Source organism: Rhagoletis zephyria, unplaced genomic scaffold (assembly GCF_001687245.7).
Source record: "Rhagoletis zephyria isolate East Lansing unplaced genomic scaffold, Rhagoletis_zephyria_1.1 Rzeph_scaffold_12781, whole genome shotgun sequence".
Lineage (NCBI taxonomy): Eukaryota > Metazoa > Arthropoda > Insecta > Diptera > Tephritidae > Rhagoletis > Rhagoletis zephyria.
The window spans coordinates 5,974-7,761 of NW_016169854.1; the positions used below are offsets into that span (position 1 = coordinate 5,974).

Consider the following 1,788-nt stretch of genomic DNA (forward strand, 5'->3'; position numbering starts at 1 on the left):
ATTTTCAGAAATACGAAAACTGCGATATTTTAGTAACTACTGAAGATTATTCACTCAAAATTGATATTTACAATAATTTTTTGACAAAAAATAAGAATATTATAAATTTTTGGAAATTGGGCGTAGCCACGCCCACTTATGGTTACATGTATATATCTTGGTAACCGCTGCATCAATTTCTTCCAAACTTGGCACAGTTGTTAGCCTTGCTACATACGAAATGGCCGAAAATTTTTAAAATCGGACAATGATCACGCCCACGTCCCATATAACGGTAATTTGGAGAAATACGAAATCTTAGATAAATCAGTAATTATTAAAGATAACTTATTCAAAATTGATGCTTGCAACAGTTCTTTACCAAGAAATACGTTTATGATAAGAATTTGGAAAATGGGCGTGGCAACGCCCACTTATGATCACATATATGTATCTCGGTAACCGTTCTACCAATTTGTACCAAACTCGTTATGGTTATTGTGCTTGCCACATAAAAGCAAAAGGTTGAAAATTATTGAAATCGGACTAAAATTGAGGCCGCTTTTCATATAACGGTAAATTTCAGAAATGCTTGAAACTTCAATATTTCGAAATTTAAAGACGCTAATTTACTCAAAATTGATACACCCCGGCTTAGTATTTAGCGGTAGCTTTCGGAAAGGTGAAAATCATATATTTAATACTTGCGCCGGTTATTTAATGTTCGGCTCCGCCCGAACTTAGACCTTACTTGGTATTACTAAAATTACACTTATTTTTGTTTATGCTTCTTTTAACTATGTACATATTTTAAGTAATATTTGCAAATAATAGTAATGAACGGTTTCCTGCTCTTTTTAATATTTCTGTTAGCTTAACAAAATGAATTGGTGGGACCGCTTGACAACTGCAGATCCTCCAATTTCAACACGTAAAATAAACCCTGAGCCATCAAAACTTTCTGATCTGGACGGTGAAACTCGAAGTTTGGTTGAAAAAATGATGTATGATCAACGTCAAAAAGAGCTGGGTCTCCCAACAAGTGAAGATAAAAAGAAAATGGAGATATTAGAGAAGTATGAGCTACATAGTTACATTTGAGGGATTTACAATGGTGTCGTAAGTGTCGTATTGTTGTACGTCGTAAACTTTAAAACCTTTAATAAATGGTTACAGAACTTGAAACTACAACGAACTATTTTTTTAAACTGGGAAAATTCATAATATCATTTGACGGTACTTTGCGAACCCCCTTAATATATTTATTAGGCGTTTAAAGTTTACGACATACAACAATATGACACTTACGGCGCCGTTGTGAATATCCCAATTATCTAACAATGATTGATTAATGTTATTTTTTATAGATTTAAAATGCAACATCCCGAGATGGACTTCTCAAATTGCAAATTCAACTGAAATGATGTTACACATATTTATCGTACATGTACCGTAATAAACAGATTATCTACAAATGTATATGTGAATATTTGTTAAGTTTTATGGCAGCATTTTGGTCAAACTCCACCTCGTTGTGGCTATGCTTACTTGTAACTAATGTACCAATGTATAACTTTTTTTTACCGCGGTTTTTTGTCGATTTAATTCCGGTGTTCACTATGTATTTTTTTGACAACATATTTTGACGCAACTTTATCTTCTTTTTTCATACCGTTACCGATTACATCGTGTCACAGTCGATTTTACACACGAAAAAGGCAATATGTTCACAAAACTGGGGGCCAAATATAGTAAAACTGCGTTTTTAGTTTTTCTCTCTGACGTCAGGATCTTTTTAAAAGGACTTTC

At 33.3% G+C, this 1,788-nt stretch overlaps 1 protein-coding gene across 1 annotated transcript; it reads left to right on the forward strand.

Moving 5' to 3' along the window:
* The first annotated feature begins 845 nt into the window (after positions 1-845).
* On the forward strand, positions 846-1,458 carry LOC108377826 (nuclear migration protein nudC-like). The gene is made up of 2 exons (XM_017634120.1): positions 846-1,055; positions 1,347-1,458. Exons 1-2 carry the CDS (start codon positions 862-864, stop codon positions 1,396-1,398), a joined length of 246 nt encoding a protein of 81 aa, XP_017489609.1. The 5' UTR covers positions 846-861; the 3' UTR covers positions 1,399-1,458.
* The last annotated feature ends 330 nt before the right edge of the window (positions 1,459-1,788 follow it).

Excerpts from the sequence above, each read along its gene's own strand:
- LOC108377826 (XM_017634120.1), top strand. The coding sequence starts at position 862 with ATGAATTGGTGGGACCGCTTGACAACTGCAGATCCTCCAATTTCAACA. Across the intron at positions 1,056-1,346 it reads AAAATGGAGATATTAGAGAA|ATTTAAAATGCAACATCCCG; the intron begins GTATGAGCTACA and ends TATTTTTTATAG.